Here is an 18,249-nt window from a genome sequence, read left to right as displayed (position 1 = left end):
GGGTCGTTTCCAATGAGACTTCTCCGTACATCCTTGTTCTTATTGCACGTTCTTGTAGGACGTCTCTAATCCAGTAATATATGACCATCTGCCCAGGTTCTATTTACAAATGCCAAAAGCACGGCCCTTCTTTTTCCCCTACATACTTGAGCATTTCGGGGGTGATACCATCCGGCCCGGGAGCCTTATTGAGTTGGTATATCCTTATGGCAGCATTAAGCCTATCGAGAAGTAATTGAAGTTTTATAGAACTAGCGGATCCTATCGGCACCTTCGATATACTAACTAAGGTCTCGATCTTATAACGCTCCATCTAATATAGCGGATTCAGAACTTTCAAGTGTTGCCTATTTTCAGTATTGACTGTGATTTATTGGACAAGTGTTCCGTTATTTTGGAGCTCCATGTTGTCAAGTGCTTTGAGTTTGTAGTGTCGTGTGGTGCAGTTTGCAGTAGAGAGCATGATAATGAGAGGCGTTATAATAGATTACAAACATACACAGAATCTTCAACCTTCAATACAGAAGTCCTGTTTTCAGTACCAACAAAATCCTTCGCAGTGTCGCTTCAGGTCCATAATCCAGTTCTCGAGGAGCACGATGGACGAATGTAAACTTTGTCTCTCTGTTCACATTTATTTATGTCTATGGTCTCGGCTGATGCGAGCTAAAAGCGCCGGTGCAAGGCAGATTTACAACAATGCTATGATGGTAGTCATGGGCGTAGCCAGGATTTTTTTTCGGGGGGGGGGGGGTTGGTGAATTTTTTTTTACCCCCCCCCCCCGACCCCCCCCTCCCGCGAAACAAAAAATTTATATGTATTTATGTGTGTGTGTGTGTACATAATCTTTATTACATTCTGACCCTTCATTCTTTCGGAAGACGTTTATTGTGCCCTAGAATAGGTTCTTCCATGAGTTAGTGAAAAAAATTGTAGATTCCCCGACATTACTAGCAAAGGGGTCTGGGGTAGCGCCAGGAAGCCCCGCCGCCAAGCACTATTTCTGATATTGAAAACCAACAAAATGCATATTCTGAGGTATCTACAGTGCATTTTCCTGCTATTAAAAAGTTCTATTTAAAAAACCTAATGTGCTATTCTTACTGACTTAGACCCTCCCACGCCGTTCGGAGCATTTGACGTCAAGCAGTTTCCATAAAAATCTGTCACTGGTAATGTCTGAAGCCTCTTCCCACCTACCATGAGGACCTCAATGAATGAGTGGCGTCAAGTTGTACTAGGATATCATTGCAACTCTTCTTATGCGTAATTCATTTTGTCAGAGAACATGTCCCGCAAACCTCATGCGTCGTTCTCTCACAATCTTACTAAGGGGTCGACTCCCAGTTCGGCATAGGATTTCCTTGATTTAGATCCGATCTCTATAACTGACTCCTGAAATCTGTCTTAGCCATCTTTGTTGAGCTATATTTAGTGTTTTTCGATTTCGGTAGATGACTATTCACTGCAGTTTATTAATGGAGCCCTGCCACTGGTAAAAATGTGTAACCTCTCTTGAATACGTTCTTGGAATTAAGTGACTGTAGTTTGCTTTAGATTTTATATCGAAAAGAGAAGTTTTATCGTCAAAATCTTCTGTTGGGGGTTTTCCACCTCAAAATGCTCTGTAGGGGGATCTTAGACTCAAAACCATCTGGAGGGATTTTAAACTTTAAAAAAAAAGCCATCTGTAGAAGAAACTCAAAACCCCCGATCGGCTTGGCTACGCTCAAATAATTTTAGTGTGTAATTTGCTTTTTTTTATATTGAAGATGTATTTTTAGCACCAAACCCCTCTGAATAGGGGGTTAAACTCAAAACCCCTTTCGGCAACGCTCATAGCTTTTTGAGTGCGTAATTTGCTTTTTTTCTTACACTGAAGATGGAGGGGGGTTTAAACTCAAAACCCCTTTGACTACGCTCATAGATTTTAGAGTGAGTAATTTTCTTTTATTTATATTGAAGAGGTACTTTTTAGCTTCAAACTCCACTGGAGGGGAGTTGAAACTCAAAACCCCATAGACTACACTCATAACATTTTTAGTGTATAATTTGCTTTTTTTTTATTATTAAAAAGAGGTATTTTTTACCTTCAAACCCCACTGAAGTGGGGTTTAAACTCAAATCTGAGTCAAAACCCATTTAGCTACGCTAATAACATTTTGAGTGCGTAATTAGCTTTTTTTATATTAAAGAGGGGGTTTATCGTAAATTTTAGACGGGGTTTTAAAATCAAAATCTTCCTTAACTGTGCTCTTGGAATTAGGGGATTTTCGTTTGCATTTTTTTTGTTTTGTTTTATAGAAGAGGGGGAGTTAACTGCAAAAACCCCAGGTAGGGGGTTTAAAACTCAAAACCCCTGGTAGGGGGTTTTAAACTCAAAACCCATAGTAGGGGTTTTTAAACTCGAATCGCTCTGGTAGGGGTTTTAAACTCGAACCCCCCTGGTAGGGGTTTTTAAACTCGAACCCCCCTGGTAGGGGTTTTAAAACTCGAACCCCCCTGGTAGGGGGTTTTAAACTCGAACCTCCCGTGGTAGGGGGTTTTAAACTCAAAACCCCTTTGGTTGTGCTAGGGCAAGTGATGGTTTAGTATTAAAATCTCACCTAAAATAAACAAAATCAAAGCAAAAAATCAGTCACTAAATTCCGACTCCCGATTTCATTTCGGGGGGGGGGGGGGTTGAACCCCAAGAAAACCCCCCCCCCCTCGGCTACGCCCATGATGGTAGTATATAACACATGCACATCATGCAAGAGTAGTTCCCCATCCCTACCGCTTTAATTAAAACTGGAGTCCAATATGGTGACAATTATGGTGCAAGTTCATTAGTTCGTAGGAACATTTTTGCTTGTAAATGCTAAAACTCCAAATATTTTGAATAAAATGTTTAGTTCGAAAGAGCATTTGTAACTCTGAGACATGAAACTTCTTTGGTCTGAGTTGTTCGCTGTAATACGGAACTGTAAAAACTAACCAATTATTGTTTACTTGGAAAAGAAATAGTATACTGGTCTGAAATACGATTTTATCCAAAGTTTTGTAGTCATAAATATATCTGTAGACAGTGTCCAGGTCTAGATTATATTGATCATGAAGAAGTGTAGTGGATTAAAAAAAAATATGTTTGTGTATTTAGATTTTGAACTTAGATTTAGCGTTTTAGCATGCCAACTGACCTTGTCCTATGCCCTGGCACATTAATGTTAAAAATGGCGGCTTCAGCTGGCAAAATATATTGTCGGCTTCCTAAGAGTAAATTAGCATTATTTGCTAATTTAAATATTTTTCGAAAAGATGGGATTGCTCTGCGATACGTTGCGAATGAGAGGCAAATGCACTCGAGTGCTTCATATTTAGGTTCGAAGCTTTCACTTCAGATTTTATCGTTATGTTAATGAATGAAACTGAATCCAGTGAATCTGAATGTCAACAAACACACGAACCTTGACATTTCGCATTCATAATAGTTTTAAATAGACATACATAGACCCTCTCTATATAATATTCTATATAGATCTAATAGTATATTTATATATTTCATAAATGAATCTTAGACATTAGACTATATCTACTATCTACTAATCTAGGTCTAGAATAGTCTTAGTCTAAACTTCTAAAATCTAAATTTAAATATAAAATATAATATATATATTATTTATAGTAAAGTAGCTTCTTATATTAGGCACAGCTCATCGAATTCTCCTTTAAGAAACACGTCGCTTTTTTTGTTTATAATTAATTTGTTTTTATGTTTGGAGCTAAAAACAAGGTTTCAGGATAGTGCATGTCCAATTTTAGATAAGTTCCTGTATTTTTGTTCCGCTTTTCCAAAGCAGATGGCAGTTTTTTAGATTCTCAGTAACCAAGTATGTAAAGCTATTGTTTTAACCTCCCCCGGCAATTCACCCATATAAGGGATGAAGGCTATATTATGAGCCTGTTTGATCGTAGGCTGGTGGATCTATCAAAATAAGCTTCCAAACATCTTTAGAAAGACATTTCAATCACATTTATTCCGTAAGCTGTTAAATAAAATTAAAGGACATTCAACATTAATAATGAATTTAACACATTCTCCTATAGTGCACAAGGCAAAATCGTAATAAGAAATATTACTGGGATTAATAAATCTATGATTTTTTCAATGAATAAAAGTGACCTAGATCAAGATATCTAGAATATATAATTTATGAATGAAAGAAAAAGTGCGGGCTGCTAATTTGAAGCCAGAGACCATGCCCACTGCAGGTGATCATACCAGGCGAGCGCTGGTGGTGAGGAGAGGTATACACTAAGCCAGTCTAAGCGTGTAGTGTCACAACCTATCATACAGGCAGTGGAGGGAAGGGGGAGAGAGTCATGAAAAGAATTATAAGCATCTATGGGAGGGAGGGGATGTTAAAGTGTAACAAAACGAACATCCAAAATATGAAAAGAAGAGGGTCCTTAGATGGGAATGAAAAGAAATAGAGACAGAGAATACATGTAGCCTAGTTGAAAATATCATGTTTATTAAATTATAATAATTAATTTATAGATCTATGATTTATAGAGATTTATTTCTGTCTGTTTCTACACAGATTATATAGGTAGGCATATATAGAGAGACAATATACTATAAATACATATTGCAGAAGTGAATCTACTTCTTTTAATACAATCTAAATAATTTTTAATTAACACAGATATAATTTATTAGCAATAATATAGTGGTGTTTCTTAACGGTGCTCGATGTGTGCTAAAGGAGAAAGCACAAAAACTGCGTTTATTATAGGAGCATGAAGTGACCTGATTTATTTTAAAATAAAATCTTGACTATGAGTGGTATTTCAAAGAAACTGAGCTATTTTTATAGTCCTTTAGTTGCAGAATAAGAATCTGCTTTCAGTTTTTTTGTAAGTTAAACCGTCACCAAATAAAAAAATAAAATAAAAATTTGACCTAGTTCCCGAATACGGTGTGCCTAATATAAGAATCTACTATATATGATTATTATATGGTAGATTCTTATATCTGAACACCCACTTACGGGAACTAGGTCAAATTTTTATTTTATTTTTTTATTTGGTGAAGGTTTAACTTACAAAAAAACTGAAAGCAGATTCTTATTCTGCAACTAAAGGACTATAAAAATAGCTGTATTCCTTTGAATTACCACTCGTAGTCAAGATTTTATTTTAAAATAAAGTGGGTCACTTCATGCTCCTATATTGAACACAGTTTTTGGGCTTTGTCCTCACTTGGACAGTGAGCACCATCATTGTACACCACTCTGTCTTTCTTTTAATTCCCATCCAAGGACCCTCTTCTTGTTTTCATAATTTGGATGTTCGTTTTGTGACACATTAACACCCCCTCCCTCCCATAGATGCTTATAATTCTTTTCATGACTCTATCCCCCTTTCCTCACCTGCCTGTTTGATAGGTTGTGACACCACACGGTTAGTGTATACCTCTCCTCACTGCCAGCTCATCTGGAGTGATCACCTGCAGTGGGCATGGTCTCTGGCTTCAAATTAGCAGCCCGCACTTTTTCTTTCATTCATAAATTATATATTATAGATATCTCAATCTAGGTCATGCTTATTCATTGAAAAAATCATAGATTTATTAATCCCAATAAAATATTTCTTATTACGATTTAGCTGTGTCCAAGGAAGAAGAATGAGCTGAATTCATTATTATTCGTTGTACACCCCCTTATTAAATTATTAAAAGCTAAGGGTATAAATGTGATTGGAATGTCTTTCTAAAGATGTTCGGAAGCTTATTTTGATATGCCCATCAGCCTACGATCAAACAGGCTCATAATATAGCCTTCATCCCTTATATGGGCATGGGTATGAATTGCAGGTGGAGGTTAAAACAATAGCTTTACATACATGGTTACCGAGAATCTAAAAAGTTGCCATCTGCTTTGAAAAACGGAACAAAATTACCTGAACTTATCTAAAATTGGACATGCGCAGTCCCGAAACGTCGATTTTTGCTCCAAACATAAAAACAAATGAATTACAAACAGAAAAAGCGACCCGTTCATTGAAGGAGAATTCGACGGAGTGTTCAAAATATAAGAACCTACTATATATTATAACTATAACTCCTTTACCTATCCCTTAGTCTGTTGGACTGTTGGGGCACCAGGCAAGATTTGTCGACCGTCTTTCTCCATTCCTCCCTTTTTTTTTGCCTTGTTTAGAACCTCTCTCAATGGCAGGCCCATCAATTCTTTAATGTTGTCCTGCCATCGCTTTTTTTGTCTGCCTCTTCTTCTTTTCCCTGGCACTGTTCCCTGAAGGAAGGTCTTTGCGAGCCCCTTCTATTAAGTATTAATAGTATTAGTATTATAAATATTATTATTATATATAGACATAGAAATTAGAATTTATAGATCTATAATCTATATATCTAGAGTTTATAACCAAGATTTTTTAAAATAACAAATAAATCAAAAAAGAACTGTGATATAAATATAAATGCTGATAATAAATGTAATAGTAATTCTAATTAATGATAGTACATAGACCTAATAAATATATCTAGTAATAATACAATTTATAAAAATTACAAGTAATAATAGATCTACATCTATAATCTATACTGTATAATATAGTACAAGTTTACATACCAAACTAAAATGCTATTTATATAAATTGATGACTTAGAAAGTATAATTTGCTAATTTTTATTACTTTACAGTTAAGTTTGGTTACCCCAATTAATATTAGACCTCTAGTTGTCTGTCTAGATTTGGAGTCTAGAATATGCATACTCTGTTTTTTGGAGGACCCCTTAACTCAGGACAATATAAACTTCGTTTAATAAAACTAGAACAGTTGCAGCAAGTATGATACTTAAAAAAATGACATAATGTCAGAAGTAAAGGAACGACTAGTGGAAGGCAACAGAGCTTTCTATAACACACAACATATAATTGAAAGTATAAAATCAAATTTATATCTAAGAAAGCAAAAAAACTAATTACAAAACAATTATAAGACCTGTAGCCACATATGCAAGTGAAACCTGGACGTTGAAAAAACTAACAGAAAAATGTGCTGAATACTTGGGAAAGGAAAATCCTTAGAAAATTGATAGTGCCACACATGAGGAAACCAGATGGAGGACTTGCACCAACCAGGAAATATACCAGCTATATGAAGACCCTTCAATAGTGATGGAAATAAAAAGGAAATGATTACGTTGGACAGGTCACCTTGAAAGAATGTCAGAGAACAGAGGAGCAAAGATTGTTCACAGGCAAAAACCAAAAGGCAGAACACTAGTATGGTGGCTTGTTAATATAGAGGCAGATCTACAACAGCTAAGAGTCCGGGCATGGAGACATAAAGTGCAGGATAGAGCAGAATGGTAAGATGTGCTTGAGGAGACCAGGGCCTTCCATTGCTGTAGTGCCACTGGGATGGATGGATGATAGAACAGAGTTGCAGAATTGGTATTTGAGATAAATGAAAAACAAGTATTCACATTTGACTAGAGTAACACCATTAGTGAAACACTATACTTAGAGACAATCTAGGGTAGAAGTAGAAGACTTAAAAAAGTAAAATAGCAATAGTACAGCAATAAAACTAGTCTAAACCATAACTGCAGGCATAACATGATAAAATAAAGACACAACCTATAAAATATTCAGTAAGACAAATGATAAAGGTACATTGATGTTTTGTACAAAAGGTTATATAAATGTTTAAAATATATTTAAATTCTAGTATATATACACATAGTATAAATATTTTGAATATTATTATTAAAATGATTTTCAGAGTACTGTATCCTTATTTTATGTTGAACTGCAACCTTTGATCATTTTCACAATACTTTTTAAAACAGGAGGTTTCAATTTTCCTACAATTAGATGTTAAAATATCGTAGATTATTTGCATTAAATATTTACAAAATTTGCATATATATCTCATTCTTTTTACAGCAACAATAAAACTTGATATGCCATCACTATCTCCAACTATGGAAAAAGGCAATATTATTAAATGGTACAAAAAAGAAGGTAAATTTACAAGTATACTTGGTTAATTGTAGGTATAATCTTGAGGCTGTGCATTTTAGATAAAGTAGGAGATGGGAACTTACACCTACTCTGTTTAATGCATCTAAAACTTGTACATAGAAATGGTCTTTACATTTACTGCATTTCATTTATACTTACCAATTGGAGTTCCATAAGAATGGTCAGTAGTTGGTTTTGTACCTTGTATACCAGTAGATGAAGATTGAAGCAGCCACAGAAACCATGAACTACCCTAGATTGTGCTTTGTGTAAAACCACACATCCCATACAATGTTCAAAGCCACAGTCATTTTTTGATCATTCATTGTCTACTAGGGAGGGCAAGACGGGAGGGCAAGACTGTAGAGCAGTGTTTCTCAAACTTTTTTGTCTGGCGGCACAGTAAAAAGAACTACAAAAGTTTCGCGGCACACCACGAAGAGCAACAGTTGTTTTATAATAAAAAGAAAAAAAAAATATTACCTGTTTTTAAGTAATATATTTAATATTAAGGGTGTGCCTTTTTTTGAGAGAAATGTGATCTAATCGAGGCTCCAGAGTCGACAAACAAACTCACATTTCATCGTCTATTGTAAGAAGTCTCTCTCTTTTCTTAGAATTGATTTCAGTCAGTGCTCAAAATCCAAACTCACAAAACCATGAAGATGCAAATGGAAGAATTATTTTGATTGCTTTTAAACTGATTGCAGGATATAACTTGTTGATTGAAATCTAAAACACATCCAGGCTTTTCTCGGCAAAACTTGACTTAAGAACGGCATCGTTGCTTTAAATCAATGAGCTTCTCTGCTTCTTCAGTTTTCAAATTTGTAGCTTCATTGTTTCCAAAGTGATAACTGACCCATCCAATCCATACTCATTACTTCCAAGTGTTGAAAATTTATGCCACAATGCTGACTGCAAGTGTGTCAAAGTGTCCAGAATTTCGGGGGTGATTTCTTTAGTTGAAGCACATTCATTGTAAGTAGGAAAGCAGTCGAAGACTCCTTTCGAGATCTTACTTTGCCACAAAGACAATTTTTCACCAAATGATTCAGTTTGAGGATGCAGTGATGATGGTTTCCGATGGTCCTTGAATTTAATTTGTCAAATAAATCAGAGAGAAACGTCACATTAACCACCAGATCTCGTCATGAATAGAAAATCCAACTTGAAATCAATCCCTTTTCTGGCAGCTTTAGGTAGTTCGTAAGTGTCTTAGCTTGTTTATTTTGTTGAGCCCTGATGTTTTCAAAAGTATTTCTTCGGTTGCGCTTTTACAGCAGGATATTTAGTTTCCAAGTGTCTCTTCAATTTGCTTGAAACAAGCGTCTCATTCGACAGAGTTGCATTGCAGATCAGACAGAATGGCAATGGTTCAGAAGATATGAAACCATATCTGGTGTTATCTTCTTTGTACCTTCGTTTGGTTCCTTGCTTTTCATTTAACGCTTTCGCAGTTTCATTCTTGCTAACGTATTTCTCCATCGATAACAATGAATAAGGCTTATTATTAATTTGTTATTATTAGCATACACCTAACCAATTTACTTGAAACACATCGCTTATTATTATCGTTACCAATTCGAGAACTGCTGTGCGTCTGCTAAGGCGGCCAACATTTTATTCATTATAATAATATATGTATAGTGGACAATTCCATAACCTGAATAGCTAACACCCCTTTCCGTCATAATGGAAAGATCCACTACTACTACTGGTCATTTCAAGTGGAGATGTCATCGCAACGTAAAATAAAAATTTAATATTAAGCAGACCTGTGTAACGCTGCACGTGTGGTGTTCTAAAAACTCCCGCGGCACACCTGCAAATCTTCGGCGGCACACTAATGTGCCGCGGCACACAGTTTGAGAAACATTGCTGTAGAGCCTGATCTTACTTAGACTTAGGTCTTCCTGTGCCATACGGCGCGTTGGGAAGCAAGCTGTCTCCATAAAGATCTGTTGTTGACAATGTCTGAAGCTTCCTCTCACCTGGTGTCCACTGTTCTGATGTCCTCCATGAAGTTGTGGCACCAGGTAATACGAGGACGTCCCTGTTTGTGCTTTCCTCGTATTGGCCTCTATGTCATCGCAACTCTTGGTATACGTAGTTCATTTTGTCATAGAACATTTCCGCAAACCTCATGCGACGCTCTGTCACAACCTCACTAAGTGTTCGGCTCACAGTTCGGCAAAGGATTTCCTTGTTTGAGACCCGATCTGTGTAACTGACTCCCAAAATCTGTCTCAGCCATTTTTGTTGAGCCACATTTAGCCTTTTCTCAATTTTGACAGATGACTTCCATGTCTCACATGCATATGTTGCAGTTGGGATGACAATTGTGTTGAGAAGGTGTATTTTTGTCTCAAGCCCAATGGATTGGCTTGTTCAAATAGGCTGCAGCCTTTGGAAAATGCTCCCTGCCTTTCCTATTTGGCATGCTACATTATGGTAGGCATCCCCATCATTTGTTATGATGCTGCCAAGGTAAGTGAACTTGCTCAGCTCTTCAAGCTTTGACTGGCGACTGAGCCTGATCACTCCAGAATTATTATCTCTTGCTTATTGACTTTGCTTCTTTCCATTAGTGACCAACAGTACTAGTTGTATTTGATATCTCTGCATTGATCAAATGACTAACTTAAGATTTTGATTGACGTATGAATAAATAAAAAAGTCAGAAGTTTCAGTTTTTTTTATTGGAGGAGGCAGATGTCTAAAGAGTAAGGCATGTATTGTAGAGTGTTTGTTGGCTATCATGTTTTATCAATCAGATTTATGATTAAATTCTTGGACTAGAATGACATGATTTGGATAAAAATTATTTTATGTATCACGTTATAGTCATTATTGTCAGATGCACATGCAGTTCAACTGCTTATTGTGTGCTTAGACCAAATTACACATATATCTTATCTTAAATAAGCTCAGCTTTAGTAACTTTTATTTCCGTCATAATTTCTAACAGTATTTATAATAAAATGCTGAATGTAATGTTTCTTAGTATTATATTGTCTAATAATGGAGACATTTACATTGTAATTACAAATTTCTACTTAATGTATTTACAGGAGATACTGTTTCACCTGGTGATGTGTTGTGTAAGATAGAAACAGATAAAGCTATGATGGATATGGAAACAGAGGAAACAGGAATTCTTGCCAAAATAATAGTATGTATGCATGAATTTTGAAAGTCTGTAGTGTTTCTCAAAGTATGTTTCTCTGGATACATCTCTATTATGTTCTTTGAGTAAGTTATATATTAACTATACAGCATCAGTGGCATGTTTAACTATAAAGCCTCAGTGGTATGTTTTTCATGTGCTATTCTGTAATCAGAACCTTCATACAATGGTTTAAATCTTAGTGGTCTTCAATTCATAAAATAATGAGAACTACTGACTTAATTGAATATTAATATGTCATCATTAAGCTTCCTGAGAGTGAGTGCTTGAGAGGCTCAAATCATTTCTTCCAAAAGCCTTGGACAAAACCCTGCAGTTATGCATAATACCCATATAGGTCAGGAAGAAATGTCTTTCTGGACCTGTCTAAACAGAATGGTATGGTTGTTTGATCTTCTGGTGTCAACTTTAGGTGGTCTAGTTGTAAAACTAGTAAATGTTAACAGCATATTTTGGAACTAAATCTGAATGTGGATTTTTCTTTGAACTTGAAGATTACTTTCAAACTCTAATATGTATCTAGCATTATTTCAAATTGCTTTATTGTTCAAAGCTTATTTTATTTAATGAAAAAGACAAATTAATTAAAATATTATCATATTCTAGGTTCCTGCCGACTCAAAAGATGTCCCTATTGGTTCTCTGATAGCACTTTTGGTGGAGGAAGGTGATGACTGGAAAAATGTTCAAATACCTGCTGAAGCAGCTGCTAAGCCTCCATCAAAACCTGCAACTGAAACCCCAACACCTGTAGTTACAACAGCAGCTGTCCCAGCTTCACCTCCATCTGCTGCCCTTTCATCAGATCATGGTGATCACAGGTTGGCTTTTTATTTTTATAAACTTGAACCATTTTTTTTAAAATATTCAAATGAAATGCAGATGCTACAGTTGTTGAAATGTAGCTTTAGAAAAAGAATTAAATAGGAATAACCAATTGTGCTAGTTTTTAATTTTTATAGTGAGAACCTTCTTTGATATATATATATATTTATACATTTTGTAACATCTCATTCAAATCATCCAATTATTAATTAGATTTATTCTTTTTAGCTTTTTTTTTAATAAAAAGTAATCCCTTTCAGATCTTGTGATCTATAGGGCAGATGATGTAAATGTCATCTGTGTCAATGGCGGATGGTTAAAGGGGTGTTATGTGGCTAGCACAATGACCAAACACCTTTACTTTCCCAACTAATGTCAGATGCGCATCAGAGGAGCGTCCTAAAAATCCTAAAATTCAAAATCCCAGTCTTCCCAGAGATGCTAACCCGAGACTTCTTGGTTTGGAAGCCAAGTGCTTTACCACTTATCCACCATGCCCCTATCTTTGCTTATGAACAACCTTTAAGTCTAATAACTTTGTCTTGGAACAGTAGAAACAGTGAGTAGAAATAGTGAGAAGGCTATCATAGTCACCCATGGACACATCAGATCAATAAAGCAGTTGCTACTACTGTTACTGTTATGACCAAAATGTATTTATATTTCAGACATCTGGTTGGTCCTTCTGTAAAGAAACTGCTACAAGAATATAACATAAGCTCAAATGATGTTCCAGCCACTGGTCCAGCTGGAGCTTTATTAAAAGGGTAACCTGATTACTCATATTTGTAGTGTATTTAATGGATTACATAACAGATGACAAAAAGAGAGCAACAGCAGCATAAAAATATCACTCTTAATGATCCAAAATGGACAAACAATTGATAAGTGTTATTTAAATTATTTGTTCACCACCACCTTCACCTGTCCCTTAGTCTGTTGAACCCTTGGGTGGTAATAGATTTCTTGACCACCTTTCTCCATTCCTCTCTGTTGCTTGCCTTGAATAGAATTACTCCCAATGACAGGCCTGTCCATTCCTTTATGTTGTCTTTCCATTGTTTTCTCTGTGTTTTAATAGTTTTCATTTTAATGATCTAGATTTTAGCAACTGAAGTCAAAGTAGAGACAGAGTGAAATGAATTTAGTTTTCTAACACTAATGTGTTCAAGGCCATGTCTTGTCAAACCAACTGTAAGACTTACACAGTGACACTTGTAGGCTATGTTGAAACTTGAACTCACTTTCACTCTTCTTTTCTCATGAAGGTTTCTGCTTCTATTTATAAAATGCCTTGTTAAAAAAAAAAACAACAGCTATAACAGTAGCTGCAAGAACCTATGCAAAATTGCTCACTGCCACAATTTAGTTGCATTTCTGTGAACTACAATTATATTTGCGTGCTGTGACAGTTTTACTGACACTTGTCTTAGGAGAAAAATTAAACCTAAAATTATCTTATAATAATAATAATCGCAGTAGAAATTGACAATAAAAAAAGTTTGTGGTATTGCCATAAAATTGGAAAAGGAAACAAATTTTTGAGGGAGAAAAAAGGTTATTCACTGTGAATATTGGTATTTATGAGTGCATTTAGGTATAGCATTGAATCAAGCACATTATGTAAATACATAAATGTATATGATAGCAAATGTAGTTATTAAAAGAGATACATACTAAATTATTACTGCAAAAACTATATGTTTTTTTTAAAAATCAATTATTAAGATTGTACAGTTCTGTAGTATTTAGCGATTAGTGTATGCTTACAGGCATAGTTGTGTTTTCTTAAATCTGTGATTTTTAAAATATTTTTGGGCATAATTTATTATAGTTTATAGTTTATATCAGCTGGAATCTTAAACATACTTTCAGCTTACTGGATGTAAACATTTCCTTTTTTATTAAGATATCTTAATTATTATTAATTATCAGTTGTAATAAGCAAGACTTTAATAAGTTTTGCTCCAAAAGTAGTTTTTTTTGGAAGACCTTTTCGATAAGGTAAAATATAAAATCATTATTTTTCTTCCAAGTGAAGTCCATTGATATTTCCAAAGTTACATGTTGACCTTGTCTTATACAGGGATGTGCTCAACTATATCAATTCAAAGAAACTTAGTAAGTCTGTAACACCTCCAGCAGCTAGCACTCCATCAACACCTGCACCTAAAGTAGAACCAGCCGCAGCACCAGGGGCTAATTACATAGACATCCCATTGACAAGTATGAGAAGAACCATAGCCAAGAGACTAACTGAGTCCAAGGTAACTGCCAATTTTAAATTGGTCATTTTTATTTTCTTCTGGGCACAACATGGCCTAAATTGTGTAAAAAAAACAACTGTGAGACCTCTTTTACTTAATTATTTTTTAAAAGCCAGTAACCTTGTCACTTTGTACTGCTGTAGGAGTTAACTTTAAACACCACATCATCACAATTGGAACTAATGTCTTTATCCCTAGCTACTTTGAGTCAATTCCTTTTTTTTTCTTTTCTTTTTGTCATTTGTGCTTTTCTTTAGTTCTTAAAGCCAGCTGTTTGTTCGTCTGTTGTCACCCTGATCCTCAAGATTAAGTCCTGTTTTCTCATAAACTCTCTATTTTCTTTTTCTACTGTTTGCATTCCTCATCCTTGATCTGTCTCTGCTCTTTGTCATCACTCTTATTGACATAAAATTGTTTCATTAGTGTATATATATATATATATAAGACTTGTCTTCCAGTCCAAAGATTAGTGAGGAATGCAGTATTTCCCGTGGCTGCGCAGCCCAGCTGTGGCCTACATATTTTTCCACATCCAGGGCAAGCATAACCATTGTCCGCAGGTGGTCGATTTAGATTTCTTTCCTCTGCAGCAGATTTTCTTTTGGTCTTAAATGTGTATCTTACCGCCTTTGTGAGTGACCTCCAGCTTTCTCGTTCTGAGGTTGCATGCAACCAGGTGCTGGTCTTTGTGAAGCATTTCTGTGGGGCACCTCTGTTACGTCAACCACCTTTTAGCAAAAAAGACTTCCTTTGGCATACGTTTGTCTCCCATACAGGTTGTGTCCCTGCCCAGTGTAACTGTTGGATCATAAGAAGTCCCTCTATACTGTAGATAACCATAAACATACTTACAAAAATAAGCAAAAGCTTTATTTTAAAAACTCTGAAGATATGTATTTGAATGAATTCTTTGATCATTTTTTCTTTTTTTTTTTTTTTTTTTCTTTCTAGTCTACTATCCCTCATGCTTATGCCTCAATAGATTCTAACATGGGAGCCCTTACAGAACTCAGGAAGACATTAGCAGCTGATGGTGTGAAAATATCTGTGAATGATTTTATTGTTAAGGCAGCTGCTTTAGCACTTCAGGTAATAAAGGAACAATTCAATCACTAGTAAATCTTAGTTCAGTATTACTTGTTGATCACACCATTGATCATGTAACATCTTTTGATGATTAAACTATTCTTTAGTGGTTCCTAAATTGTAGGCTGTGGTACCGTTGCTTTGTTAAAGAGATCCCTTATATAAGTTTTTAACCTGTTTGAAACTATTCTCTGAAAACAGTTTAATTCTGGTTATGTACAAAAATGTAGGCACTCAGTTCGGCTGTATGGTATGTCGAGAATGTAAAGACAACCTTAGCCCTTAAAGAGGAGATCAAAAACTATACAACGCATGTGTGTCCAGGGAAACTCATTACAAAAACATAGATAGGCGGTCTGCAACGCATGTGTCCTGAGTACCCCACTGTATGGAAGCATAACATGGACCACATATGCAAAACAAGAGCATAAATTAAACTTGTTCCACTTAGGCTGTCTTCATAGTATCTTGAACATGACATATCAAGACAGAATAAACAATGCTGAGATAGTAGTATGGCTTTGCTTAGTATATAGTTAGTTGATTATTTTTGTGGCCACAGGATCTCCTCATTAACCATGGTTACAGAATCATGAATTTCCATCACCTGTCTCATGGACTGCTAGATTTTGAATGTACCTTAAAAATATACTTCTGTAAAATCATTCCTTTTTTACTTCATCTAGCCAGCTTTTTGTTGCTGAGCTGTAAGCTCTTTTGCTGTCTTGCCAATGAAAATTAGCTTGCTGTTCTCAATTGTTCTGCATTGCCATTGAGAAACGTGGTTATGCAGGGTTGTTGTGGTAATCTGAGGTGAATTAAATTGGGACATTCGAAGAGGGTTTGGTATTTTCGTAAGGCTAGGTGCAGTGTCTGCAGTGGATTGGGTGTGTTGGGTTTATTCTGTTTATGCAAAATGTTCTATTTTAAAACAGATACACCTGTGAATGAAACATTGACCTATAGAATATCAATCATGGACCTTCTTGCCAGGGCCGGTCCTACAGATTGCAGGGCCTAGTCTTGGTAGGGATAAGGATAATAAGTGAAAATTAAGATTTTTTATTACAAAATAAATTCGTCTTTGCATTTTATTCATACTTAACTAAGTACAAAATCACCGTCAAATTAACTTTACGAGCCATCTACAGTAGATAGTAGTTTTCCAACAAAAAGCTGATAAACATTAAGATCTGCCTTTTAGATTTACTATCGACTAGCAAAATATCTATTTTTTTGTTTTTTAAGAGGTCAAGATAGATTTAGAAGTGACTATTAAAGAAAATTAAATATTTGAACTTCTTGTTTTTGTTAAAATTCTCCTTATTATTACATTTTTATTAAATGAAAGCTGACAATGCCGCTTTTTTTATTGCGAGTAGGATTGGCACATTCCATATTGAATGACAACCCGAAATGACAATCTTGTCTGTTTTCAAGGAGATTTGCAGAAGATTTTTCAGAAGATTTTAATAATTTCAGATTTTCATAACTTTTTCATATGTTTTGCAATTTCATGAGAATTCCAGAAATCTTTTAATAATAAGTTAAAATAGTTTAATTTAATATTTTACGCCTAGAATTCGCGTGGGGCCTATGAAAGTGCAGGGCCCACTGCAGCTGCATAGGTTGTAGTGGCCTAAGACTGGCCCTGCTTCTTGCAATTAAAGGCAACAGGAAGTAGTTATGTGCTCCCTGGTCATGGCCACATTCTTATATGCTTGCAAATCTTGGATGCTGACTGCAGATCTAGAGAGGAGGTTCTGAGCAATGCAGTTAAGATGCTTCAGAAATATCTTAGGTATCACTTTTAAAAACTGCATCAAAAGGGAAAAGATTAGAAACAGGATTAATACATCATTTGGATTCCACAATGACCTGCAAACTACTGTCATAAAATGCAAGTTTAAACTCTATGGACATATCACAAGGTCCTCAGGGCTGGCAAAGACTTTCCTTCGGGGAACAGTACCAGGAAAAAGAATTAGAGGCAGACAGAGAAAGCAAAGGAAAGACAACTTATAAGAATGGATAAGCCTATCATTGGCAGAAATTCTTAACAAGCCAAACAACAGAGAGGAGTGGATAAAGACAGTTAACAGATCAAGTGTGGTGCCCGAAGAGTTCAATGGACAAAAGGATAGGTGAAGGTGAAGACATGCTACATAGAGAACAATGTCTTTTATTTGTGGACTCAAATAACACAGAGAACAAAGTCTTTTATTATTTGACTCAAATTATTGTTCAGTCTTAAATTTGGTTGTTTTATTATTTTGATTTTTCATGTTTTCCTTTTTTTTTTCAGCGTTCTCCAAAAGTTAACGCTATCTGGGCCAATGATGGACCCAAACTATCACAGTCTGTAGATATTTCAGTGGCTGTTGCTACACCAAATGGTCTGATTACACCCATTGTTAAAGGTGCAAGTTATTTATCAGTGGAGCAAATTAGTAGCACAGTGAAGGTGATTGCTTGTTCTCAAGAAATAGTTTAGTAAATCAGCATTAGGGATTATTAAAATCTATATTTGAGCATTAGATCTATTCTATTTCTATCAGAATAACTACAACTTAAAAAAACAAAACAAAGATAACTGCAGATTTATAAAATAAAAACTTTTGTTTTTCTCTTTGTTTTTGTTCACATAGCTGCCAATTGTTCAGTCCTTTCCCTGCATTTGAAACAGTGTATATTTGTGTGTCCCAATAATTGAATAAATGTTTATGTCTAGGAATTGTCTGGCAGAGCTAAAGAAGGGAAGCTTTTACCACATGAATATCAGGGAGGCAGTTTTAGGTATGTGTTGGAGAATTTACACTTAGAATATTAAATCTTGAAGGTGTACTT

The 18,249-nt window shown here is 35.4% G+C and overlaps 1 protein-coding gene across 1 annotated transcript in view; it reads left to right on the top strand.

Annotated features, from left to right (window-relative positions):
- Positions 1–3,195: 3,195 nt before the first annotated feature.
- The window catches only part of LOC106059308 (pyruvate dehydrogenase protein X component, mitochondrial-like), a 19,261-nt gene continuing 4,207 nt past the window's right edge, over positions 3,196–18,249 (top strand). Inside the window, exons 1-9 of the mRNA XM_056043026.1 lie at positions 3,196–3,361; positions 7,957–8,034; positions 11,109–11,209; positions 11,831–12,045; positions 12,718–12,816; positions 14,136–14,316; positions 15,268–15,405; positions 17,708–17,866; positions 18,134–18,198. Of these exons, the coding sequence (XP_055899001.1) occupies positions 3,205–3,361; positions 7,957–8,034; positions 11,109–11,209; positions 11,831–12,045; positions 12,718–12,816; positions 14,136–14,316; positions 15,268–15,405; positions 17,708–17,866; positions 18,134–18,198 (1,193 nt within the window). The 5' untranslated portion in view covers positions 3,196–3,204. The remainder of the gene's footprint in view (positions 3,362–7,956; positions 8,035–11,108; positions 11,210–11,830; positions 12,046–12,717; positions 12,817–14,135; positions 14,317–15,267; positions 15,406–17,707; positions 17,867–18,133; positions 18,199–18,249) is intronic.

The sequence above is a fragment of the Biomphalaria glabrata genome, chromosome 10, assembly GCF_947242115.1.
Source record: "Biomphalaria glabrata chromosome 10, xgBioGlab47.1, whole genome shotgun sequence".
NCBI lineage: Eukaryota > Metazoa > Mollusca > Gastropoda > Planorbidae > Biomphalaria > Biomphalaria glabrata.
This window is presented reverse-complemented; position numbering and strand designations above follow the sequence as displayed.